The 23,851-nt window shown below is 53.7% G+C and overlaps 2 protein-coding genes across 2 annotated transcripts in view; both read left to right on the top strand.

Moving 5' to 3' along the window:
• Nucleotides 1–3,042: 3,042 nt before the first annotated feature.
• SFT2D2 (SFT2 domain containing 2) lies at nucleotides 3,043–20,595 on the top strand. The gene is made up of 8 exons (XM_036900360.2): nucleotides 3,043–3,204; nucleotides 7,369–7,455; nucleotides 7,645–7,730; nucleotides 9,911–9,992; nucleotides 11,288–11,323; nucleotides 11,410–11,468; nucleotides 13,056–13,085; nucleotides 15,918–20,595. Exons 1-8 carry the CDS (start codon nucleotides 3,142–3,144, stop codon nucleotides 15,955–15,957), a joined length of 483 nt encoding a protein of 160 aa, XP_036756255.2. The 5' UTR covers nucleotides 3,043–3,141; the 3' UTR covers nucleotides 15,958–20,595.
• Nucleotides 20,596–20,748: 153 nt separating this feature from the next.
• TBX19 (T-box transcription factor 19) overlaps nucleotides 20,749–23,851 on the top strand; it is a 37,900-nt gene continuing 34,797 nt past the window's right edge. Inside the window, exon 1 of the mRNA XM_036900180.2 lies at nucleotides 20,749–20,833. Within this exon, the coding sequence (XP_036756075.2) occupies nucleotides 20,802–20,833 (32 nt within the window). The 5' untranslated portion in view covers nucleotides 20,749–20,801. The remainder of the gene's footprint in view (nucleotides 20,834–23,851) is intronic.

The raw sequence follows: 23,851 nt of genomic DNA, 5'->3' as shown, positions 1-23,851 counted from the left end.
ACAAAAAATTGGTTCATGTGATTATAGTACTGAGACATCCCAAGATCTGCAGTCAGCAAGCTGGAGGCCCAGGAGAGCCAACGCAGTTTAAAGAAAAGAGTTGTCACCTGTGTGATAGGCTGTTACGAAAGCAGGTTAGTGGCAGAAGTTTCTATTGGCAGTATGGGGGTATTGCTGATTTTGGTACAGTTTTTGGGGAGCAGTGATGGCAGAAGCCAGAGTGGACTGTGAAAATCAAATTTGGAGATAGATCTCTTCAACAAAACTGCTTTCAGATAAATGGGCTGGTAGCTGGGGTGCTGTGGAGACAGCCATGTCTTGGAGTCGTCCAGTGATCTGACCGGTGAGTCAGGAGGGCGCGATCAGCGGAGCGGTCAGGACCATTGTGAATGAGGCGGAGACCTCATGCTGCATTGCTGCTCATCAGCCGTTTCTCACAGTGACTTTGTAAAGAATTACTGAGTCTATCAAAGCAAGGTTCCGGGTAATACTGGTTCCAGAAACTAGAAATAAACTCTTTCCTTACATGCTTAAATAGCTTCTCTCAGGGATTCACAAAATACCCAGTTCTTTCCCCTGGGATGTGGTACTCATGTAAGTGAGGCCTGTTCTTGCTTTAGGGCTTTACTGAGTTGCATTATAACTCACGGGTTATATAGTCCTTGTGCAAAATCGGCCTGTACTAGTACCGACTCCAGTAAACATCTTTAGGTGTCTGGATTTTCTTATTTATGATCTATTTAGGGCACTAGCAGAGAAAACAACCATGTGGATTTGAAGGCTAGACTAGTGTTACAGGGACAGGCCTCTGTACAGGTGAGAGCCCTGAATCTGTCGGGACTACAAGCCCGTTACAATAAGTACTACCTGCCCTGGTTCGGGTTCCCCGCAAAGCATACCCTGAGACAAGCAGTAGGAGGGAGGTAGGGGGTGATCTCAGGAGAAAAGGGAGAAAGTGGGGGAAAAGGAGATAAGGGAGAAAAAGCAAGAAGTCGTGATAATGATCGAGCAGGTAACTGCTGCAACTGCCTGGCACTTAATCTTGCAGGAGACTTCTGAGAGGCTTTGTGGAACAGGCCTCAGATTGTCCACCGGAGGAGGGGAGGCTCGGCCCTTTATGCTGCATCCCACCAGGCTTGGCTCCAGGGGAGTAGCTCCCGTAACCCCCCTCCCAACCCACAGGAGAAGGAGCTGGCGGAGAGACCTGTAGGCATGCGTGGCTATCACAGTAGCAGGAGGGTTCCAATGGGCAAGGCAATAGGTGCCATGTCAGTAGCCCCTGCTAAAGCCCCTGAAACTCATGTATTACAAAGTGCCTCCTGTGCAGTGCAGTGGGGACTAGAAGAGCCTTGTCTCATTATTCCCAATTCTGCACACTCCTGAACTTCAGTGGTTTTGGGCCCTAGTGTGTGCACCTTTTCCTTCACCTGCAACCTGTACTGAGACTATAGGACAGTGAGAGCACCTGAAGAGCCATAATTAGACATCAGACCATCACTCTTAGCTTCCTTTCCTACTGTAAATGATCATGCCTCTCCCCACATGGACTTGGGGAAAACGACCTAAACTCTCACACCACCACTAAAATTAAGTGAACACACAAGGCCATCTAGTGCTTGAGAAAAAGAAAGCTGGTGGCTGTCTGTTTTCCCCAACCAGAGATCATAGTCTGTAGGCTGAACAGGTCTACATAAGCCCCTGGAATTGTTGGCAGCTCTGCACATGGACACAGAGAGAGGCTCTATGACAATCATATTCTCAGAAAGGTCTATGGCACCAAAGTAGAATAAAAACCACTATCCTGATTGATTCAGCAAGGGCCCCTTTTCCACTTCATTTATTTACTTCATGTGGAACATCTGAGAAAAGGCAAGAATATGAATGGGATATGGAGAGGAGGTCTGGAGGCCCAGTGGGGATTGTTCATAGTTCGGCCTCTCGATGTCACAGGTGCAGGGGCTGACTTGTGCCGCTCACAATGCTGACGTCTTCCCAGGGATTAGCAGATTACAAGGGAGAAGCCTCCTTGGTAACAAGAAATCAGTTAAAGCAGAAAGTTCAGGATTTCCACAGTCAGCAGCTGCCCGCCCTCACAAAGTGGTAGGGATATACCTGCTTCAGAGGGAACCCAGGCCCCAGGGCCGAATCTTACCTGCTTGGTGCCCAACAGATTTTGCCTTAGATTCCCGTTTCTAGCCTCTGAATCAACCAGACTGAGTGGCTTCTCTTCCCTCCCTCCCCATTTTCTTCTCCAGGTATAGTAAGACATACAATGTTGATATCTTAAGGTCTTCTAGGTCGTTTTGTTTAAAATGACCAAGAATGTATAACTTGGCTCTGATTAGTTCCGTGTTGATTTCCTGCACTAATGCTCATTGGCCCTCCTTTGTCTCCCATTCCCTGGAGCTCGCCCAATACAGACCTCCTAGAGACCCTCTGAAAGCTGTTTTGTGGGTGAGATTTGGCAAGGCACACGTTTCACCTATAAGTTGCCTACTCGCCCACCTGGGCAGGAGAGGATCGCTCAGCCTCTGGGGCGCGTTTGCTTCTGCTCTGCATAGTGGGGACGGGGAGCTGTCTGGACAGACGGGAGTGGGTCGTTTAGGACCTACTGTGTCCCAGGCACTGTGCCTGGTGGGGTCCGGGCCGGGAGGGGCCCTCTGTGAGCGGGGGCGGCGCGTACGGACTAGAGCACACCGCGCTGCGAGGACGGCGCTTGGCGCGAAGTTTCCAGGCTTGTCCGTGTTCCGGGCAGGTGCCGCGATGGTTCCCTGCACGAGGCAGGCACTCGGCGTCGGCCGAGGGAACCAGCAGGGGCCGCTGCGGACTCGGGCTGGGAGCGGGTGTCAAACCCCGGGCCCGCCCAGCTCTCCCCCAGCGTCCCGCCCCCTGGGACCCATCCTTGCGCGGAGCATGCGGGGCCTGCGTTGGCCAGATGGCAGGTGCGGGGCGGGGTGGGAGGCGTGGCTGGGCATGCGGGCCTGGGCCGGCCAGGTGGCAGGTGCGGGCGGGGCGCGCCGTGATTGGCGGGCCGGGAGGCGGGGCGGAGCGGGCCCAGCGCCCGGAAGAGCCGCGGCGAAGGCTGCGCAGAGTCGCCGACCGGAGGGAGCGAACGGGCCGGAGCCACGGGGCGCGCCCAGGATGGACAAGCTGAAGACGGTGCTGAGCGGGCAGGACTCCGAGGACCGGGGCGGCCTGTCCGAGGTGAGCGGCGTCCGCAGGGGCCCCGGGAGCGCGGAGCCCCGGGGCCGGTGACGCCTGTTGACAGCGAGGGCCTAGGCGGGCGGGGCTTGCAGGGCTCCGTGGAGGTGGGCAGCCGCGCCTCCTTCCTGCGCCCGTGCGGGGTCCCCGCGTCCCCTACGCGCGCCCCGCTCAGGTGCGGGCTCCGCGTGGCCCCCGCGCCCCCCACGGGCGCAGGACTTGGCACCGGACGGTCGGCGTCGCTTTACTTTTTTGTCCTGCGCCCCTTCAGCCTTCCCGGCCCGGCCGGCAGAGGGCGGCGCTGGAGCGACACTCGGGGAGCTGCGGGGCTGGGCGGCCGCCGGGTGCGGCCTGAGGCCCTGGCCGGGAGCCCTGGCCCGTGTTGTGAGCCGTGGCCCGAAACCACGAGCCGCCGGGGGCGCCCAGCCACCCGCCCTGTGCCCACTGCACGGCGGCCCCGCGCCCGGGCCCTGCACGTTTGCTCGTTAGCGTCCGGTGGGGCCCAAACCCGGACACGCAGACCCTGGGCCGGGGATCCGCGCAGAGGCGCGTTTCCTACTTCGGGCGCTTCTGGCCGCTATTCGTTTCCCTTTCCGGACGACACAGCTCCATGTCCCTTTACTCTTTGCGCCGGATTCCCTGGGCCTCAGTTTCCCCGTTTGTAGAACGAGGGTGTTGAGTGAGACGGTTCGGCTTCTTCAGACGGGGATGCGGCCGTCCAGGTTTCTCCTCTGACTCTCCTCGGGGTCTCCCGGCTTCCTCAGCGCGCTTCCTCGACCCCTTTTGCCGCTGATTTTATTCCGAGTTTCCTATGAAATCCGAAGACGGTGACGCGTGCCCTCCGAGTCCTCACCCCCAAGTCGGGACACTACAGGGACTGAGTGTGGTAGAAGTCGGGGTTCACCTCTTCCACATCTCAGCAGCTCCGTGGGTTCCTTCTAATTCGCTGCCCTTATTAAGTGGTCAAGGCCCAGGGGTGATTTCATGAGTTCTGTGTTTTTTGTTTCTGGCGTCTCTTGTGAGCTCCCAACTCAAACCAAAGACCTGGCCTAAGAAAACGGTAGCTGACGGACAGCTTTATGCCCCGTAGATCGTCGTCAAGTTTTTACGGGCGGCTGGGTTTCCAGTGGGAGACAGTTTCTCTTCTTGATATTCTTGGGGGGAGAGTGTGGGATGATGCAGATACTACATGTTTAGAAAATAACCATGAAGCAGTGGGAAGACCCAAGAATGCATATAGTACAGATTGAAACAGAAGTGCTGAGGGTTTTTTTTTTTTTTTTTTTAATGTGAAACGGTGACTAGACAGGCCTGTTCTGGACACGGTAAGGGCTCTCGGGTGGTGTAAGCCCTGGCACGCATTCTATTTCTAAAAGGAGCAGGTGCTTCTTCCTGGTTCTGAAATGCTGTCGCCGGTTCCCTCTTTCAGGGTGTGAGATTCCTGTTTATGTACGTCACCGAGTCCCAAACCCTTGGGAAACATTTTGTAGCCAGCTGAATTGATTTTCAGGGTTGTTTTGGCCTAGCTCTTGCTTCTGAGGTCACGGCTACCTTAAAATGTCAGTACTCACTCTGTTTTCTCCCAGTTCCCACGGTTTTGAGGCTGGCCAAGCTGGGGGATTTGGGGGCAGAATTTCTGTTTTGTGTGCTAAGTTGGAGTAGGTGGCCTTGGAGTCTTTCCAGATTCAATTATACGAGCTGTCAGAGGTCACCCCCAGGAGAGTGCTTTTTACAATTTTTATTCTTGTAGTGCAAACAAAAGTATGACTAGTGTAGCTGGAAAACTAGGTAATTATCAGCGCTGCTTGGTGACATGCAGTCACAGGGAGTGTCTGATGATGCCTCAGGGCCACGAGGGCACCTTCCATCTTTGCTTCCAATGGGCTTCCCTCTAAAAGTGTAGGCTTTTTGTTTGCCCTAAAGTGTCACAGGGACTAGGAAGGTATGCAGGTACCTGGTGCGAAAGCACCGGAATGATGCAATATTCCTTTCTCACCTGTCCCTGGTTACCAACCCTGTTGCCCCGAGCAGTCCTTAGCTGCACTTCTCTTTGGCAAGAGTCCCTCTTCACACCCCAGAGTCAAAGGGGCCTTTGTGCCAGTCGGTCTGACAGCCAGTGAGCAGGATGCCTCCAGGTACCACCCAGGCACTAGTTTAGCTACTCTGATTTCCAAAAACTACCCAAGCCCTGTTTCCAGTAACTGGGAATTGAGAGAGGCATTTTATATCAGCTGAATTGATTCCTAAATTGGCAAAAAGAAGTGTTTCACTGTCACTGCGTCCAGTGAGAGGTGGAACAGTATCTCCCTCCTGCCTGTAGGAAGCGAGAGTGTAAACTGCAGCCACATAGAGTGGAAAACGGGGTGAAAGCTCTCCTCCCCCCCATTTTTACAATAAGGTGATGTGCTGATGGAAGTCAGTCTGAGTGACTTGCAGGACCAACACGCCACCCTCCTTCCTAAAGGCAGAAACCAGAACTGCTCCCTGCCACAAGTGCTTTGATTTTTACAAGGGCTGTAGACCCCGGTCTTGTTGAGACTGGCTAGCGCTCTGAATGCGAAGACCGGTTCCTATCTGAGCCTGCCCTTGTGGCTGATCCTCTTAAAAAGTGGTGGAATATTTTAAAACATCCCTGCTGACACCAAGCAGTGCTCAGGCGACAAATCCAGCCCAGCCTGGCTGCCACCCTTTTCTCCCCATGTGTGGCTCCACCCAGGCAGGTAAGTTCTTTGGTTCCTGCGTGAGTGGGAAGAGTAGTGGCTTTGATTTTATTTTCTCCTTGGGCGGTTGAACAGGTTAGTCAGAGGCGGTCTAAGCCAGCCATCTGGGCCGACGTAGCCTGACAATGGTGCATCCGTGGCCTGCTTTGGAGGAGAGCTTTTCCACAGCCTGGAGCCTGGGGGACCCCTCATCAGGTCCTAACACCCTGCTCCCACTGTGCATCCCCATCCCCGAGAGCCTTTCGGTGCAGGGAGCTGTGCTGCCACGTGCTCCTGCTGGGGCTGTGGGTGGATTGCACGTCACGAGCCCGCTGTCAGTGTGTGTGCGCGCATGGGGTAGGAGGGGAACGCCTGTGGTGTCGTGCCCTGGATGCTGGTCTCAGGAAGGGAGATGGGGCCGCCCAGCTGCAAGGCCTGCCACACCTGGGCACGTCTCTGGTCCTTCTCTCCAAGCTTCTGGTTTGACAGGAAGTTTGGAGACAGGCTTGAAAACAGGCCCCTTAGCTGGGAGCGGTCAGGGCCGAGGGAGCTGCCAGTCTAGGGACGCTTGCATTTCCACTGTCACTGCCTCCCTCCATCAGCTGGTGGAGATGTGGTCTGGAGCCCCACCACGTCGCCAGATGGGGACGGGCTGGGCCGCAGCAGGTGAGCCCTGAGGGGAAGGATGCCAGGCCTGCCCACTCAGGCTGGCTGGTCTCAGCTGTCTGTGCCCAGCGTGGAGTGGCTGTGGTCCCCGCACTGGGTGACAGGTGGGGACGGTCCCCAGTGCAGGCACCTGGCTGTCGTCTCTGACGTGGGAAAGAACCCTTGGGAAGCTCAGACTCCCCCATTTTAGGGGAGTTTCTCTGGAAATCTTGGCCTCTTCTGGACTTGCTCTTGGGACTGGTTGTGGGGGTAGAGTCAGGGTGAGCCGGGCAGTATTAACTAACGAGGCTCTGCCTCACGTGGGTGACGTGGCTGATGCTGGGCCCCCGAAGACCAGCATCTGCCCCAGGAGTGAGGAGACCAGGACGAGAGTCCCAGTGGGGTGGGTCCCAGAGGCGCTGGCAGCAGCCGGAGCTGGGGAAGCCTGGCTCCTGGGGGCATGGTGCCCGGTAGGCTCAGCCCCTGAGTGCTGCTTCCTCCCGCATGTCGGGGCTGCCTTCCTGGTGGAGGGGCCCGGTCACTCCAGGCTCTGCCGCCTCCCTGTTGGTGAAGTGGGCTGTGCCTGAGGCAGAGTTCCCACCATGGGACTCCCGGGGCGGCTGTCCCAGCTCTGACCAGCTGCTGGGGAGGAGGTGCGGTGGGGGGCGGCCGGATCCCGGGACTCGGAGGCGCCTGTGGTGCAGAGCGCCCCTGCCTTTCGCGTACACATTCGCGTACTGCCTCTACATTGGGTTATGTGCCTCCCTTGTATCTGCTGATTACTGTGCATGTACGTGTTTGCACTCATGTTTCTGGATTTCAGGTTGCTGAGGCGGCGTCGCTGAGCTGGGGCACCAGGATAAAAGGCTTCATTGCATGTTTCGCCACTGGAGTTCTCTGCTCTCTGCTGGTAAGGCCTCCCTCCTCTCCTGCCTCTTCCTTCCTCCACTGCTCCCCTTTCTCTCTGGCTCCCCACTGAAACGCAGGGGTGAGAGGAGAGAGAGCTGAGGGGGCGGGAGGGGACGGTCCCCGAGGGCTCCAGGTACGTGGCTGCGGCGGAGGGCTTCCTGCCATGCGCACGCTGTGCTCTGTCTTCCAGGGAACCCTGCTGCTCTGGGTGCCAAGGAAGGGGCTCTACCTCTTCGTGGTGTTTTACACCCTTGGTAACATCGCATCAATTGGGAGGTAACTGTGCCTTCGCTTGTTTATTATGTATGTATGTGCGTGTGTTTGTGGCCACGGACTGTGCGAGAGGGCGGGGAGGCGAAGGTGTCTGAAATTTTCCGGGTTCGGGGAGAGAGGTAGTAAAACACATGACCTCCACATCCTGTCACTTCAAACTATTTTATCTTTGAATTGCCTCTGGGATACAGCAGGGGACGCGTTGCCATTGGGATTTTGTGCGCGAGGGAGCTGAAGCTCTGAGCCGTCACTGCCTCCGTCAGGGTTTACAGGACGGCCCTCCCATCCCTCTGGGCTTCCTGCCCCGACAGCAGGTGGAGCTGTTGAAACGGCCCATCTGGCCCTGGGCGGGCGGAACTTGTCATTGTTCGCGTGAGGCTATGTCTGAGGGGCTCCCCGGGTGGGCAGCCCATTCCACTGCCGCCAAGCTGTTGACCCACGAGTGCACCCCTGTGCTGCCGACCCCAGGCCTGCCCCCAGCCGGGCCCTGCCCCCTCCTGGGCGGCCCCTGGGACCCGAGCACAGGCCTCTCTCCTCCACCTTCCCCCTCCTTCCGCTGAGCTCAGCACTTGGCTGCAGAGCCCTGGGGGTCCAAGTCCCTCCCCCCCCCGCCATTACGCCTGGCCTTGGTGCTGACCTCTGTTGGCCCCTCCTCTCGGTGTCCGTGGCTGTGGTCCTGGGTTGATGCACTTGCTCAGTGAGCCTTGGTCACCCTGCCCTGGCGCCGTGGGTGTGGAGACAGGGATGGCTCGGACCCTGCTGCGGCGGGGCCCCCTGGCTGGCCGGGCCAATGCATGAACTGATAGCGTAAGAGGGGTGCAGAGGGACATGCTCTGGGGGGACACCTGATGGGGCCTGACCAGACTGGGGCAGAGGGTCTTCCTAGAGCGGGTGAGATCTGAACTGGGCCTAGCTCCCTGCCCCTGGGCCCCCCGGTGCCTCTTCATAGGGGAGTCCAGACCCCGAGCTCACACGCAGGAGAGGCCCTCATCACCCGGCCGGGCTGAACTTCTTGCATGTCCCCAAGTGTCACCGTGTCCCTGCCTGGGCTGCATTCTCGGCCCAGGGCTGCCCAGGTGTACCTCCCACTCAAGCCCCCCACACCAAATTTTGTGGATACCTACTTGCTCGTTTGTCAAGATTTGGCTCAAAAATCACATCTCCCACGAAACTTCACCTTATCATCTCTCCCCACCCTGACCCGGAATCATGACCTCCACATCTGCGTGGGGCTCCCTACAGGCCGGCACAGGAACCAGGACCTCTCAGCAGGCTTTATTTAGTTACCCCTCATTGCACTGACTTGTCACAAGCCTGTTGGCTGCTGGCCAGGGGTTCCCCGGGTGTGAGGACCGTCAGTCCGGAAGCTGACGGAACCCTCCCGGCACTTGCTGGTCAGGTGCAGGTCTGCTCAGTCTGTGTGCCCTCTCGCCGGCGCGCCTCAGCCTCTGTTCCTACAGAAGACATGCTGGGGACGTCTTTTCGAGCTTTGGGATCCAACAGATGTGTGTCAGGGTTTGAATGCCAACTCTTTAGTTCCCTGCTGTGTGATCCTAGGAAAGTAAGTTAACCCTTCTGAGCTTCATTTTCTCATCTCTCAAATAAGTATAATAACAGTGAACCTACAGAGTTGTTGAGGGGGTGAAGTGAGGTCATGTACTTGCCATTTAGCAAGCATTCAACAAATAATAAATGAGATAGCTGTCATCGTCGTCATTAGAATCATTCTCTGGATCATGAAAGAAAATGAGACGCTCTGCTTCTAACACACAACCTGAGCCAGAAAGGTCTGGTTTTTATCTTTTAAAATATTGGAGTCTCGGGTGGTGGGCTTGTTTCTGTGGTTAAGGTCACACCTGGCAGAGAGGGTCCCCTGACCAAGTGCTCACGAATGTGGCTCTGGAGTCAGACTGACGTGCGTGTGTGGACGGGTGGTACCGTTTACTCGGGCCTTCTGGGCTTTGGTTCCCCATCTGTGACATAAGGTGATAATTGTCCCCGTGGTCAACCCCATAAGCTGCTGGTGGTTAATGGCCCATAAGCGTTGCCTGGTGCCTGGCACGGGCCTCCACGTCAGCTGAGGGCACTACCCTTGTCGCCATGGGCATCCTGGGGTGGCGGGGAGGCCAGGTGCGCCTGGTGCGTTCTGTTTGGGTCTGAATGGCCGTGTGTTCGTCCCTTAGCACCATCTTCCTCATGGGACCAGTGAGACAGCTGAAGCGCATGTTTGAACCTACGCGCTTGATCGCCACCGTCATGGTGCTGGTAAGGCCTTTTAGCTGCACTTCTCAAGGGGGGGGCTTGTATTTCTGCCGCCTGGAATCTTTCCCTCCTGACCTAAAGACCTGTTTCCTTTCATCCTGACTTCCTGCCCTGCCTGGGGCCACGGTGGCAGGAGGGCGGGGGTCCTGTGATGAAGACCTCCGCTCGTGGGTCCATTGGGGTTAAGGTTTTGTCAGTTCTGTAAATCACCAACAGAGGGCGTCGCTTATCAAATTAGCCAAACCAGAATGGTGGGAAGAGCGCGGACACCGGCCTGGGGATGGTGAGGCTGGGCGCGGGCAGGGCTCCTCGGAAGGGTGGGGTCCGGCGTCCTGGGGTGAGCCCTTTCCATTACCACGACTGGGCCTTGGGACCTGGCTTGTTTTCATTGGCATCCCTGAAGCAGGTCCGGGGGTCCTCCTGGACCAGGCCCCCATCCCTAGTGCGACAGCAGCACCTTCCACCTCATCGTATCTTCCGCCCAGTTAACCCAGGATGCTTCTTCCTTCTTTGGGCTCTTGTCTTGCACAGGACCCCCCAGAATCCTTGCAGACGTCGTCTGTGTGCATCTCATTTGTTCAGATGGGCAAGTTCTCTAAGGCCGTGTCCCATTTGCTGTTTATGTCCTTTTGGAGCACTGGGTGCAGAGCTGGACACAAAGACGGCCTTCAGGGCCCACTTACCGAGTAGTTACTGTGGGGGAAGGATGGTGGTGACAGGCACAATGCGTGCTGAGCACCAGCTCTTCCTGGCCAGCCCTGGACATAGGCGGTCTGGACAAGACTCATAGAGAGAACTTTCTAAGAGAGGACTTAGGAGAATTGTTAGGCGACGCGTAAACAGTGACTCACTGACTTAATCTAACATCTCATGTTCACCTTTGTGCCCCTTTCTGCTCCAGAGACTAGAGTTTGGCAGGAGCCAAAATACAGAAGTGTGTGTGTGTGTTAAACCCACTTTAGTGTGTTGGAAGAGATGGATGGGTGAGTGGGTGTACAAGATGGTGAATTTTTATGGGGAAAATATGAAAGTAGAAGAGGATCCCTCTCTTCTTCATCTACATGAAGTCTGGTGGGCCAGTTTAATTTCACTGGGGTTTTAAGTCTTCCGCTGAACATGGGCGCTGAGGCAGGGCAAGTGCTACGACGTGAAGAACACGTGTGGTCACTGGGGTGGTCACAGGCTGATCGCTGCAGCTTGATGGGTGCCGTAAATTTGCCAAGAATGATAAATGTTCCCAGTTTTTTCCTCCGTGTTGTCGCTGTATTAAGTAAATACGCTTTCCTTTCTCTCTCTAGCTGTGTTTTGCACTCACCCTGTGTTCTGTCTTTTGGGTAAGTGTGCATTTTTACTTGCCTGACCCTCTTCGTGTCTGCCTCTTGTCATGCACTCTCCTGCCACCGTATCGTTCTCCTTTCAGTGGCACAAGAAGGGACTGGCGCTCATCTTCTGCATCCTGCAGTCCTTGGCCCTGACGTGGTGAGTGAGCTTTTACCCCGTGCCCCGACTTCGGTCTCTGACAGAGCCGCTGCAGGAGAGAAAATCCCACACAGTGTGGGTGGGAGGCTTTGGAAAACAGCAGCCGTCCAACGTCAGCTTGCTCAGAGACGGGCGTGGAGCCGGCCTCACAGCACAAAAGCCTGTCTGCGTGGCCTCCGCCAGCAGATGGTGTTTGCGCCTTTGGGGAACCTGGAGGCTGTCGGTCCCCCTGGGCGCCTGGTGCTTCTGAGATGGGGTAGGTGCTACCAAACTGCCATGTGCGAGGAGCAAGAACAGGGAAGCAGTGCGGGGGCTGATAAGAGAGGCTTGGGCGTCAGATGGGCATGAGGAAGGTGGTAAGGAGCATGCCCGACGTGCCCTTTGTCATGGGGCACAGAGTGAGTGTCAGCAGGGGACGGGGACGGGGCTGATGAGGTGGGAACCGTGCGGCTGTGGGCCATGGCCCCCACACGCTGGGGCTGTGAGTCGTCCACGGTGACAGCTGTGGCTCAGGGCCACACATCGTGGAAGCGCTTCTGAAGGAGACGCTGTGTGTGCCTGCGGAGGGGCTGCGGCCCACAGCCTCTCGGCGGCCCTGTGGTGGAGGGGGGGGCTGGCCACGCCGCTGAGGCATCCCGGGTTCATCAAGGGGCGAGGGCAGCCTGAGCGTTTTCGTAGACGTGGGATGTCTGCTTTAGAAAAAATGTTTGCTGTGACGCCACAAAAGGAGGGCTGGAGAAGCCATGGAGCTTCCGGGGATCAGCTGTGCTCCTGGCAGGAACGGTCCTGAGACTGCGCGCTTAGCGCTCACCCCCCCTCCCCTTCGCCATTCTTGGACTTTTGAATAAATGTACTTCCAGAACGCCTTTTTGGGGTTTGCTGTGTCCTTAAGCAAATGAGCTCCCGGACGTGGTGAGTGGGAGGTACGGAGAGTGCTGACCTGGTTTAACGGCACACATTTCGGTAGCGGGTGCTGTAGGGGCCTGGTTTGATGGCGTACGTTTATATTCTGGTTTTCTTCTGGGGGCAGAAATTGGTTCCCATGTGCACACGCCTTTCTTGCTCATAGATTGGTTTTGAAGCCAGTTCTTAAAGGTTTGGCACTCACAAGGGCCCCGGCAGATGGCGGCCTTAAATGGTGGGGTTTTTTGTTTCCTGTTCTCTTTTCTTTTCCTTTAAAACTAACAGGAGCAGAGCAGGCAACGTGTCCCAGCTGGGTGGCAGCTGCGTCTGTGGAGGACGTGTAGACATCAGAGGACAGTGGCCTGGGGGCTCAAGTGCTGTCCTCTGAGCACAGGGCTTCTGGGCCGCTGGGCTGTCTGGGGCCTGCAGTCCCGTCTGGTTGAAGCAGTGCTGGGGGAGGCTGATGTGACAGGGCCACCTGCACGTGGCTTTTGCCCTGGGCCATGGGTGACACTCCCCTCCCGGCCTGCACGTGTGGCGTGGCGTGTGCGTGCCCCTCCACCGTGAGGGGACGGTCTAGATAAATCCCCGCGATGTCCCCACCGAGCAGGAGCCCCTCCCGCAGTGCGATCTTCCTCTCAGATGGACACCCTTGATTTGACCTTTTGCTGGTTTTCTTTGTAGGTACAGCCTCTCCTTCATACCGTTTGCAAGGTAAGACTGACCGTCTGGGGCTCTGGGGTCCCTCATTCGGGGGCAGTACGTTCACACAGACCCTTCAGGGGTGACTGCTTCCGGGGGCACAGACCACTTTGTCTTTACTAAAAGCCCATGAGACAAGCGGGGCAATGTTACATGCCTGTCCTACAGATTAGGAAGCTGAGGGGTTGGCTCTGGCCCCTGACATAGCTGCTGATGGGCATGGATCCAGGTCCAGGGCCACCGGTGCCAGGGCCGTGGTCATCCAGCTCTGACACGCTGTGCACGTGCACGTGTGCACCACTTGTGAACATCCAGCTCTGAGTGCAAGTACCACAGGTGATCATCTGTGACACGCTGTACACGTGTGCGCACAGCTGGTGATCATCAGACTGTGACACACGGTGCATGTGTGTGTGGCACCACCCTTTTAACCTGGGCCATTGAGGAGATGTTCTTAAAGGAACATCATCGAGCAGGCGATGGAGGGATCTGAGTTCATGCTTGTTGTCTTGCAGCGTTGCAGTGACAATGTTTCAGCAAGAGGTTATAGAGGGAAACTAAGCAGAGCCGGGGCTCTGGAAGACCAGGTTTCCAGTTAGCAGTGTGACCCTGGGTGACTCACTTGACCCCTGGCCTCAGAGGTTCATGGAAAGCTAGAGGGGCCTGGACCATATCCCCCTCAGTGAGCACTCTCAGGGCCGGGCCTCTCAAAGTCAGCCACGAGCTCTTTGCCTCTCACTGCTCTAGTGTATGTAACTATATAATTTCCATTCACATCTATCTATATTAACTAAAAAGAACTTTTCCTTAACTGTGTTTAGAAAAATAAGAAGCTGCAGGAACTGGGCGGCAGGAGGAGCAGCCTCTGTCTCAGGCGGCCCGGGCCCGCTGCTGACAGCGACCCGAGGGTGCGGGCTGCGGGGGGTCAGCACGCCGCCCGCCCAGCGGCAGCAGGGTGGCTCGGTGAATAGCGCTAGGAGGGTAACGGATGAAATGGTCCGTGCCGGACTGTGGCCCATGTGGGCAGAGTACAGGTAGGGAGTGTCCTGGGGAAAACTCGGTTTTTCAGTGAAGTAAGCCAGAGCCTACCAACCCCAAGCAGCCAGTGAGTCACTGAACCACCTGCCAATGACTGGATGCCTCCTCGTGCCAGGACCAGCTACATAATTGGCAGGGCCCAGCACAGCGTAAGTGGGCTCCTTGTTCAGGAAGGATTTAGGAATTTCAAGATCGCAGCAGCAGAGCGTTATGACGGATGTGGACCTTGGAAGTATGGGGCCCAGTGCAGCCCCACACATCTCGTGCCCCCGAAGCTGGGCCTCTTGGGCGCTGCTCTTCAGGGCGCCTGGCCTGGTCTGGATTGGCACTTATGGGTCTCGTGTGCAGGTGGTGGGTAGGATGGCAGAAAGCTGTTGGAAGTAGTGAGTCTCCTGGGCTAAGCAGATGCACATTTCTGCAGGAGGGAATGAACCACGAAGGCGGGCTCCACGCTTCTGTTTGTAGCTTCCCCTAGAACAGCCTCTCCCACTATGGTTCGCAGAAAGAGCATGGATACGGAAGGCAAGGGCTCCGTGATAAATAAGTTTGGGACACAGGTTAAGCAAAATTATTAGATAGGTTCCTTGTTGCTGAGCTTTCCAGGTCCTTTACTATATTACGTGTGTTGTAAGCTGCTTTAAGGGATCTTACTTGGCCATAAAACCCTTTCCCATGCAGGGCATCTCCTAGGACTGCAGTGCAGAGCATATCTTTCTTTTTTTAAATTTTTTATGAAGGTATCATTGATATACACTCTTATGAAGGTTTCACATGAAAAATCAATGTGGTTACTACATTCACCCATATTATCCAGTCCCCACCCACACCCCAGTGCGGTCACTGTCCGTCAGTGCAGCAGGACGCCACAGATCCACTGTGTGCCTTCTCTGTGCCACCCTGTTCTCCCCGTGACCCCCACACCGTGTGTACTAAACATAACAGCCCTCAGTCCTTTTCTCCCTACCTCCCCGCCCGCCCTCCCGCACCCCTCCCCTTTGGTAACCGCAGAGCGTATCTTAAATGCTGAGAATGATCCTGACCTTGAAGCACAGTGCCTGCTCACTTCTTCCTCCGGTGACTCCCGATGTCCCGGGTGCCCAGGCAGCTGAGAAGCAGAGGGACAGAGCCAGGCTGAGAAGCTCTGGCCCGCAGCCGGGTGTGGCTGCAGCTGTAGATGCGTGCTTGAATAGAACAGTAGCTCGCCGAGCACCCACTCCTTCCCTGCACGCTCTGCGCTGAACTCCAGGCAGTGACTGTGTGGGACAGGCTACCAGGGCTCGGTGCCTGTAGAGAGCTCCTGCGCCAGGCGCTCCTGGGAGACGTCCCTTAGCGAGTTTCAGTCACTTGCCTTGAATGGGGAGAGGCCCTGCTGACTGGCTTAGTGCTGTCAGAGCACCTGCGATTCCAGCTGATATTCAAGTGCACGGTCCTGACTGACGTCCTGGCCTCTGATAGTCTCTGTACTTCCCTCCCATCCTTTCCTCTGGTTTTCATGATTGCCATCGTGTACTAAATACCCACTCTGTTCAGTGCACCGGTTTCCACCACCAGTCTGTTGGCTGAATGGGGACGTGTGCTTTTGCAGATGAGGAATTGAGACTCAAACATGACAAGTAACTTGCCCAGGAGACTACTGCTGATAGATGTTGAAGCTGGGGCTGGATGCCGAGGGGGTCGGCCCCCCAGCCTAGGTGCGCTCCACCCTGCGCCATGCTGGGTGCCTGGGAGTTCTGACGGAGGGTCTTTACCACTTAGAGGTGCCCTTGGGGCAGTGACTTCCCATTTATCTTGTGTTTTCTTCCCTAGGGACGCCGTGAAGAAGTGTTTCACTGTGTTTCTGGCGTAACCACCAGTTTGCAAGGCTGTGGGAGGCGTTCCGGCTGGAAGCTGGCGGACAGTTTTGTAAATACCTCGTGAACCTCTGTCCTACAGACACGTGCCTTCCTCTTGCAGCGATGTGCTGCTCACGAGCACCTGAGGGTTGCTTTTGGAGGCAGTGCTGTTCCCAAAGGCAAACGTCTAGCGCAGTAGGAGAGGTGGGTCCTGTCCTCACTGCCTGGAATCCTCCTCGTGTGCCCGTTGCCTACTGGACGGCATTCCACTGAGTTCTCCTAAGTTAAACCTTAAGCAGGAGCAGCAAAGCTGGAGCAGCAAAGCCTTGGGAGCCAGCGATCCCTGGCGGCGACAGGCAGCCCCGTGAGTGATGGCAGGGGTGCACAGGAAGGGCCAGGGCTCTGGGCCAATACGGGCTCAGTAGACGTGTCCCTCAGCATGGAGACCGCCACCTCTGCCCCGCACACCTGGACACGCTTGCACCCTGGGGTGTGGGACGGCGGTTCTGCCCTCCCGATGGCCTAACACAAGCCCGTGGAGAGCCTGGCTGTCAAGCAGAGAGGAGCCCTTTGGCGACAGGTGTTGTTTTAAAACCTGACCCCCGGCGCCCCTGGGCCCCACTCCCACGCCTCGCTGTGAAGGTGCTCCTGCATGCTTCTTCTCCCCTGGGTCTCCTCCTGTCCCTGCCTCCGTATCTTTACCCATGACCTCCTGGAACTAGAATGAGAGAAAAGCAGCAGGAAACGCTGCTGTTTCCTCCTGGACGAGAGCTGGCGGGGGTGCGGTCATGTTGCCGTCTGCTGTGTTTCTTTTCATCATCCACAAACGTTTGCTTTTAAACTGGTTGTGTTTTCTGTTCTCCCAAGAGGGGGCCCCAGGGAGAGCAGGTGGGAGGTCAGCCCCACGTGGGAACGGCAGGAAGTGGGCACGCCTGCCAGTGCCCTGGAAGCAGTTCCAGCGTCCGTCCTGCAGCCTGTGCCAGACACGCTGGAAGACACACGGGCTGCGGCTGTCACGGCTCAGCCTGATGCCCAGCCACGTGCCTGTGAGCCCCGATCTGTCCCGTCCTGGAGGTAGTGACTGTCACCTCACTGTGTGGTCACAGAAGCCAAGGCACACAGAGGTCCCTGGTTCCCCCTACAGTCACAGTCTGGGCAGAGCTGAGCCTCGGGTCTGGGTGCCCCAGCCTCAGTCTCCTTCGTGACCCCATTTCCCAGTGTGGCCCTGGAGGTGCTCTGTCAGCCAAGACCGTGCCTTTCCTGGTCCCAATCTCCGTGTCACTGCCTCGGCTCCCCCCTGGTCTGCCTTTGGGGTGCTGCCCCTAGTCTGTAGGATCTCTGTCCGTTGCTCCTGCGGGTGCCCTCTCAGCTCCTTTCTGCTGCCTGACTGTCACAAGCACCCTGTCTTGCTTTCCGCAGCCCTGGGCAGGCTGGAGCTCAGAGCTGCCCTGCAGGTGGGGTCTGCTGGGTTTGCCTTTCCAGGCCTCTTGGGCTCTTGCTCCGGGAACCTCCAAACCAGAGGCCCTGGTCCGCCGGTTATCTCCCTGCTTGTGGCTGTGGCCGAATTCTTTCTCCGGCTGCAGCTGAGCTCTCAGACCAGCGATCAGTTTCGTCATGCTGGAGTGGTAGGAACAGGTCCCGGGGGGCCGCAGTGAGGAGCCGGTCTTTCCAGGCCCTTTCTGGGCTGTTGCAGGCATCGTGTCTTAGGCTGAGGTCCATAACCTGCCTTCAGCCAGGAAGGGAAATTATATGCCCCCTCTGGTTTTGTGGGGTTCTTTCACATCTGCGGTGCCTCTAGGAGATGGCTCAGATCTCAGCGGGCTCTAGGACGGGGCTTGCAGGAGGTCAGGGAGGTCATCACTCCGCTAGCACTACGCATCCAGCCGTGGGCACTGGCCTGCATCATCTCGCTGAATAGTCACAGTAGCTTTGCCCGGCTCGTGGCCCTGTCCCCGTTATCAAGGAGAAGGAGCAGCCTCAGAGAGGGCACGGCATCTGCCAGTCCCAGCAGAGGGCATCGGCTCTCGCAGAAGGGTTTCTGCTTTGCCGTGACTGCCCTGGCCTGTGGCCCGGGTGGCTCCTGTCTGGACACTGTTGGCAGCCTTTGGACGACCCTGCCCTCCAGGGTGTCCCAGACTCCTGCATGTTTCCTTCTGCCACCTTGGCCTTTGGCTTCTTCCCTGCTTGGCTGCTGGGCTGTGGGAGGAACAAATCCATTTCAAATCTGCTGAAAGCTGTCACCAAGCGGCAGTGTGGCAAAAAGCGGCCTGGTGGGTGCGGGAGGAGTGGAGAATCCCGGCTTTGGACCCTGGGGCTGGTAGTGGTCTCTGTTTCCCTGCTCCCCTGCTTGCCATCCTGCCCCGGTCCCTGCTGGCTGGAGGGGAGATCACCGTGGGGGTGACATGCAGGTGGGAAATGTGCTCGCTTGTGGCTTTACTTCAGAGCCCTGAGCCCTCTGCCTTCCAGGCCTGGGGAGCCCCCTCTGTGCCCTCGGCCCCTCAGAGATGCTTGTCGGCTCCTGGGCAGGTCTGCTGACAGCTCCTGGCCTCCATCTCCTCTCTACCCAAGAGGTTTTCCCTTTTGCTAAACGTGCTCTGGGAACCTCTGGTTCCTTCAGACCCTGCTGGGGGGCCCCCTCTGCCCCCTGCAGACAGGCTGCTCGCCTCTGGGGTGGGCACAGTCCCCAGTGCATGCCCTGGGGCGGTACCTGGGTGGGGCACCCCTGCACCACTCTCAGGGTTATCTGCCCGAGTGCCCCTCCCTCCCACCCCCACCTGTGCTTGGAGAACCCGAATAGAGTCATGAACACCTCTGATAAGATTGCTTTGGAGAGTTTCATCAGGAAAGATATTCAAGAAGTGGGTCTTACCTTAAAAAAGGGTGTGGGGGTGCTGGTTTGGGTGCTTCTGCTTCTGGTAAGTTCCATGAGGGCGATGAGCGCTGTGGCTGGGGGCTGAGACCCGTGCAGCCAGCAGGGAGTCGAGCAGCGGCCTCGGCATGGGGGCCCTTCTGTGCCAGGCCCGCCTTCTCTCCCCTCAGGAGCGTCTGACTAAGTCAGCTGCAGCAGTACAATATTTAAAAATTCACAGCCTGTCCTTCAACTTCATTTTCAGCAAATGAACAAACAAAACCCCAGTGTTTAAGGTTTGTAAAGCCATGTTAGATTTTTGGCAAATTCTTTTTTTTTTAGATGTTTAAGATGTGCTGTAGTTTGCAGATAGCTTATGTTAGAAAGTAAATGAAGTTACAGATTTATATCTGTGTAACTTATAAGATACTAACAAACTAAGTGAATTCTGGATGTTTGGAAATTCTTATTTAAAAAGTTGGCTGGGAGGTTAAATTACATGACTTTATAAGTACCCTCTATTTCATAATCATATGAAATTCTGAGATCTTGAGAGTTTTAACGGAGGGAAGAGAAAAATGCCATGCAGTTCACTTGAGCCTGGTGCCCTCAGTGTGGGGTGTGGAGTCCCACATTTCGGCTGCATCCAGCTGTGCCCCAGGTGCACAGGTGACACCCCGAGGCCCCTGGGACGCTGTGGCTTTGCTCTCGGTCACTCAGGGTTCTGTTGCACGGCCTCCAGAAACATGGCAGAGACCACGCTACCGCGTGTGTGGGCACAGCCCGGGGGCAGCCAGGGCAATCAGTTTGACCAAATGGATCCCATTCTTCCTGGCAGGAGCTGGTAAACTGACCGGGGCTTTGAAATGTACAGAATTTCTCTGTAGATGGGATGGGCTGACAGCAGGGCAGAGGGTGCGCCCTGGCCAGTTCACGTGATGTCCTCTCATGGACGGGCCGCGGCTGTTGGAGATGAAAGGTCAGACCACAGCATTGTAATACTCAGCTGGTACCCAGGTGGGTGTTTCTGACAAGGTGATGTCACTAGTAAACAGCACCTGAAAACCAGTGTGCCGTGGAGAAACGCTCCCTGGTGTAAACCGCCCACCCGGGCCTGGCACCTTTGAGACCAGAGCGAGCCTGGAGCCTGGGCAGCACGTGCTCTCTGCCTGCTGCACGGCCAGACTGCACGGCCCGGCGGTGAGCCTCCAGTCTGAGGACAGGTGCACCTTGCTCTGTAATGTCCTGAATTGGCTGCCCCAATTTACATTCCCACCATGCCTCGCATTCCGTCTGGTGGTCTTCCTGCTGTGAAAAGTGTTCATTTTGCCTTTTTGGGTATGCTTGCTTGCATTAGCCATTTTGAACGGGGAAAGGAAATACTGGAGACCCTCTGAACTCTGATCTTCTGCTGATTTTGTAAATTCTGATTGTGAAGTTGGGGTAAGAGTTCGAAGGCCCAGGGGGAGTCTAGATGCCTTGGAACATTGTGCCTGTTTTAATATGATGAGCTTTTAAAACACTGTTAAAACATGAATCCATTTTTGTAATTGCGGATACTCAGCTAATTTTCAATATTGGTGATTGCATAACTGATTTTTTTTATATCTGGAAATATATTCTTATGTGCTACTTTTCTTATCTTGAAACTCTATTTTATACAATAAATATTGTTTACTTTTTAGTCATTTCAAAGAGAAGAATTTTGCTGGTAACTAAGCTGTTTTTACTCTAAACCATCACAAAACAATTCTCCCTTTCTTTCTGTTTCCTTCTCAATAAATGATAGCATTATGATCTTGAATGAATCTAGTGTTGTCTTTTATTTATGTTTGTTTTTGCAGGAAGACAGTAAGCCAAAGGGAGATTGTATGATGACAAGAATAGACTGTGTCTTTAATTGTAATTAATTTGTAGCACACATCGCGAGCACTTAAAGATGTTTTTTGAGCTCAGTGGATATGCAGTCAGTCCTCTCTTTCCAATGAATCAGGGGATAGCATATAATATATGTCTAAGGATGGTTTTGAAGGTTTTAGAAGGTAAGAAATTTCAAGTGTTGGTTTAGATTGTTCCTGCAGGCCTAGCTGGTTTAGTCACTTTGTGTAAGTCAGGGAAGGTGTCAAATTAATTAGTGTGAAGTTGTTCATAGTATTTCCTGTTCTTTTAATGTTTGTGAAATTTGTATTTATGTCTCATCTTTCACTGATACTGGTAGTTTGTGTCTCCTGTCTTTCTCTTGATCTGTGTAGCTTGAGGTTTTGCTTTATTGATCATTTCAAACACAAACTGGTTAAAAAGTTTGGAACAAACATTTAACCAAAGAAGATACGTGAATCCATTTAACGACACCAAAAATACACGAGTGGCCAACAAACACATCTAATACATATGGTGTTATCTACATGTTTTATCTATACTGTTTTAAAAAAAATCAGGGAAAACCCAATACTGAATTTTAAAGATTCATTCTTAGGTGGTAAAGTTATAACAAAAAGCAAGGAAGTTTTTTGCATGAAAGTTAGGGTAGTGATTGCTTTGGGAGGGATGGAGAAGACAGTGATGGGAGAGGACCCAAGGGAGGGGACTCGTCTGGTTGTGTCCTGTCTCTTGATCGGGTGGCACTTACCGGGTGATCACTGCTCTGCGTGTTTTGTGTGTGTGCACTTTGTGTTGTGTTGTATTTGATAAGCCCACTTTGGTTTCATTGATTTTTGCTATTGGTTATCTGCCTTTTATTTAACTGATTTCTTTTCTGTTACTTCTGTCCTTACATGTTCTTCAGGATTAACTTACTCTTCTAGCTTTTTAGGGTGGCAGCTTAAATAATGGGCTTTAGATCTTTTCTGATATAATTATAATACTGTAAATTTCCCTCTAAACATTGCTGCAGTTGCATCTCACAGATTTTGATCTGTTGTGTTTTTATTTTAATTCAGTTCAAGATATTTTCTTTTTTTCCTTGTGATGTCTTCCCCGACCTGTTGGATTACTTAGAAGTGTGTTTAATTTTCAGATATTTGGGGGATTTTTCCAGATCTCTATTACTGATTTATAATAATTCCACTCCAGTCAGAGAGCATATTTTAAATGATGTTAATCCTTTTAAGTGTATTGGGATTTGTCTTAGGGCCCAGTATGTAGTCTGTCTGGGTGGGTGCTCCATGTTTATTTGAAAAGAATGTGGATTTGGCCATTATTGGGTGGAGTGTTCTGTAAACATCAATCAGGTCGAATTGGTTGATGGTGTTCAATTTCTAACCTTACTGATTCTCTCTACTATCCATTATTGAGAGACACATGTCCATTATAATGTGGATTTAGTCATCCTTTCCACTCAGTTAAAAAAAATCATTTATTTTAAACATTAAGACACTGAAACACACATACAGAAACAAAATACAGTATATGAATTACAAGAATGTACAGCTCAGTGAGTCATTACAAAACAGTGGTGTAACCGCCACCCAGGTCAGGAAATAGAGTGTTGCCAGCCTCTCAAACGTCCCCTTATGCTCCTTTCCAGCTATGGCTTCCTGAACCCCCTTGCACAAGGATCACCACCGTCCTGACTTCACAGTGTCACTTCCTTGCTCCTCTTTATAGAGTTTTTTTCTCCTTTCAATTTTTTGAGATGTGATTTGCATGCATCACTGTATAAAGTTAAGGTGTGCACCATAGTGGTTCGACTTACATGTACTGCAAGATGATTCCATAGTAAGTTCAGGTAACATCCGTCATCTCGCAGAGAGACAAATACACCAGCAGGAGGGCTGACTATGGTCCTCGTGTTGCACGTTACATCCCCAGAACTTACATACTGTACAGCTGGAATTTGTCCCTTTTGACCCCCTTCATCCAGTTCCTCCACACCCCCCACCTCCGCCTCTGGTAACCACAAACCTGATCTCTTTCTCAATGAGTGAGATCATACAGTGATTCTCTTTCCCTTAGCATAATGTCCTTAAGGTCCATTCATTCTGTCACAAATGGCAGGAGTTCCTTTTTTATTGCTGAATAATATTCCACCATGTACATGTACCACAACTTCTTTATTCATTCATCTGATGATGGACACTTAGGTTGCTTCTGTGTCTTGGCTGTTGTGAATAACACTGCAGTGAACATGGGGGTCAAGATATCTCTTTGACAGAGCGATTGTGTCTCCTTTGGATCCAGTCCCAAAAGTGGCATTGCTGGATCACAGGGTAGCTCTACTTTGGATTTTCTGAGGAACCTCCATACTGTTTCCACTGTGGCTGCCCGAATTTACATTCCCACCAGCAGTGCACAGGGCTCCCCTTTCTCCACATCCTTGCCAGCATTTGTTACCTCTTGTCTTTTGGATGGTGGCCATTCTAACAGGGGCAGTGACATCTCCTTGTGATTTTGTTTGGTATTTCCTCACCATCAGTGATGCTGGGCACCTTTGATGTACTGTTGGCCATTTGAATATCTTCTTTAGAAAAATGTCTATTCAGATTTTTTGCCCATTTTTAATTGGATTATTTATTTTTTGCTATTGAGCTGTAGGAGTCCTTCATATAATTTGGATATTGCCCCTTATCAGATGTGTGATTCACAGGTATTTCCTCCCACTCCATAGGCTGCCTTTTCATTTTGTTGATTTCCTTTCTGTGCAAAATCTTGTTCATTTAATGTTGTCCCACTTGTTTATTTATTTTTTGTTGCTCGTGTTTTAGGTATCATATTCAAAAAAGCTCCTTCACATGGAAGTTTCCCCCTTATGCTTTCATCTAGGAGTTTCATGTAAGTAAAAACTTACATTTAAGTTTTTAGTCCATTTGAAGTTAATTTTGGTGAGTGCTGTAAGACAGTGGTCCGGTTTCCTTCTTTTACATGTGAATAGTCAGTTTACCCAGCACTGTTTATTGAAGACATTAGCTCTAACAGTTTTTCTTTGCATGAAATCTTTAGGGTTTTACATATAAGATTGTATCATCTGTGCACCACTAAGTTTACTTTTTCCTTTCCAATTTGGATGCCTTTTATTTCTCTTTCTTGCCTACTTGTTCTGGATAGAACTTGAAGTGCTATGT

This window comes from Manis pentadactyla, chromosome 19 (assembly GCF_030020395.1).
Source record: "Manis pentadactyla isolate mManPen7 chromosome 19, mManPen7.hap1, whole genome shotgun sequence".
NCBI lineage: Eukaryota > Metazoa > Chordata > Mammalia > Pholidota > Manidae > Manis > Manis pentadactyla.
Note: the sequence above shows the minus strand (reverse complement) of the source record. Positions and strands in the feature narration are given on the sequence as shown.

Bases quoted from the DNA above. Each gene is read 5' to 3' on its own strand.
- SFT2D2 (XM_036900360.2), top strand. From the start codon at position 3,142: ATGGACAAGCTGAAGACGGTGCTGAGCGGGCAGGACTCCGAGGACCGG. The intron at 11,469-13,055 runs GTGAGTGAGCTT...TTTTCTTTGTAG, and splicing joins CAGTCCTTGGCCCTGACGTG to GTACAGCCTCTCCTTCATAC. The intron at 13,086-15,917 runs GTAAGACTGACC...TTTCTTCCCTAG, and splicing joins TCCTTCATACCGTTTGCAAG to GGACGCCGTGAAGAAGTGTT.